A 2,373-nucleotide genomic window follows, 5' to 3' on the forward strand; every position below is an offset into this window, starting at 1 on the left:
GCATCATAAAATATGGAATTAGATTGAGTAGGGTCATTGTTCATACTTATTTTTTCTGAATAATAAAAATGTATTTTTTCAGTGTGTGAAGAGCAATCAATCTGCTTCTCCCATGGGAACAGTCTCCACTACTGCATGCAGTGTCTCATATTAATGTTCTCTCCATTCAGGCATTTCTACTGTGACCATCACCCAAGACCCTGGGAACACACACAAAGTCAGGGAAACATACAGTACATGGAGGAGACACCCTTATGCCTCAGAGTTGAACACCTTCTCCCTTACGCCATGTCAGATTCTAACAGAACCGATTTCACCAACCCCTCCACCTTCATCCTACTTGGCATTCCTGGCCTAGAGGCAGCCTATACCTGGATCTCCTTTCCCTTCTGTGCCATGTACGCCATAGCCGTGTTGGGGAACTTCACCATCCTTTTCATTGTGAAGAGGGAGCCGAGCCTCCATGAGCCCATGTTCTATTTCCTCAGCATGCTGGCTGTCACGGACCTGGTCATGTCCACATCCACCGTACCGAAAATGCTGAGCATCTTCTGGTTCAATTCCAGGGAGATCAGTTTCAGCGCCTGCCTCACCCAGATGTACTTTGTTCACTCCTTCTCAGCGATGGAGTCCGGGATCCTTGTGGCCATGGCTTTTGATCGCTACGTGGCTATCTGCCATCCCCTGAGACATTCCACCATCCTGACAAACTCTGTTGTGGCCAAGATAGGCCTGGCCGTGGTGCTGCGCAGTGGCATACTCACATTACCCTATCCCTTCCTGGCGAGGCAGTGGCCATATTGCAGAACCAACATCATCCCCCACTCCTACTGTGGGCATATGGCTGTGGTGAAGCTGGCTTGCGCTGACATCAGCATCAGTAGTTACTATGGACTGTTTGATCTTTTCTCTGAGATTGGAATGGACGTGGTTTTTATCACCGTGTCCTATACTCTGATCCTCCGGGCCATCTTCCGCCTCCCCACAAAGGATGCCCGGCTCAAAACTTTTGGGACCTGCATCTCTCATCTTTGTGCCATCTCAGCTTTGTACATCCCAGATTTCTTCTCCTCTCTAACGCAGCGGTTTGGCCAGAATGTGCCCCGGAACTTCCTTGTTCTCATTGTCAATGTTTACCTGCTGGTGCCCCCTGTGCTACACCCCATCATTTACGGGGTGAGGACCAAACAGATCCGGGGCAGGCTGCTCCAGCTCTTTACTCATAAAGAGACTTAAATGTTTCCTCCTTGTGCTCTGGCTCTCAGATTGAGCTCTGTGCAGAGCTGGCTGGTGCATGGTGATGAGGCCACTTCCCTGAATCTCTTACTGGATGGACAGCTGCGACCCAGTCATCTCTAAAACCAATGTGTTCTCACATCTTATGGCATGTCACTTTAGGACACTGGTTAGTGTTGATATTTTAATATTTATTCTTACTTTGTTACTAACTCTGTGGAGAGAGAGGCACCATCAGGATTCCTGGGATCAATCTCAGCTCTGAGAGGGGGGTGGGGTATAGTGGGTTACAGCAGAGGGCAGATACATCTGGAGTCTAAAGAAGACGATCAGAATGGCCATACTGGGTAAAAGCCTCAGTCTTTAATGAGGCTAATGAGGAGCTTAGGGATAATGGTAGGATGACAAATGGGAATGAGGATATGGAGGCAGTTATCACCACATCCGAGGTAGAAGCCAAACTCGAACAGCTTAATAGGACTAAATTGGGGGGTCCAGATAATCTTCATCCAAGAATATTAAAGGAACTGGCATATGAAATTGCAAGCCCACTAGCAAGAATGTCTTCTGAGAGTGCCCAGTGCCAGGTGCTTCAGAGGGAATGAACACAACATGGCAATCAGCATGTGGTGCATCTCAGCAGAAGCCCTGAATCCAGACTGCTTAGCTTCAGCTAGCAGGAGTTCAAGCCTCCAGCCCAGTAGGAGCTGCCGGGGAAGGGAAGACCCCCAGATAGAACGGGAGAAGAAGCCCTGAGCTCAGGATGCCCTGAGACCAAGCTGCAGGGGGAGAGAAGCCCTACTCACTTTTGTCCTCTCCATCTTCCATACTGCTCCCACCCAGGGTTTTTCTCATTTCCCCTGTTCTAGGACGAATCTCAGGGGGTGCTTTTTTTTGTCTCCCCTCACTGACCGTTTAGGGGCTGCTCTCCTCCCTTCAGCTCTCTTTCCCTTTCTGGAGATAGAGACAGGGTGTGCATCACCATCAGTATAGACGAAGCACCGTGGGCTACAAGGTCGTAACGGGCCCCCAGTCTGAGGATTATTATAGGTCCACAACAACATCCCCCACTGTGCTGCGGGATGAGCTTCACCATGGGTCTTTACTCCACTGATTTTCACCTCTCCAAAAATCCGC

At 49.4% G+C, this 2,373-nt stretch overlaps 1 protein-coding gene across 1 annotated transcript; it reads left to right on the forward strand.

The window, feature by feature from the left end:
- Positions 1 to 288: 288 nt before the first annotated feature.
- LOC120395295 (olfactory receptor 52R1-like) lies at positions 289 to 1,236 on the forward strand. Its single transcript, XM_039519570.1, has one exon. The coding sequence runs from the start codon at positions 289 to 291 to the stop codon at positions 1,234 to 1,236; it is 948 nt and encodes a 315-aa protein (XP_039375504.1).
- The last annotated feature ends 1,137 nt before the right edge of the window (positions 1,237 to 2,373 follow it).

This window comes from Mauremys reevesii, linkage group 1 (genome assembly GCF_016161935.1).
Source record: "Mauremys reevesii isolate NIE-2019 linkage group 1, ASM1616193v1, whole genome shotgun sequence".
Taxonomy (NCBI): Eukaryota; Metazoa; Chordata; order Testudines; family Geoemydidae; genus Mauremys; species Mauremys reevesii.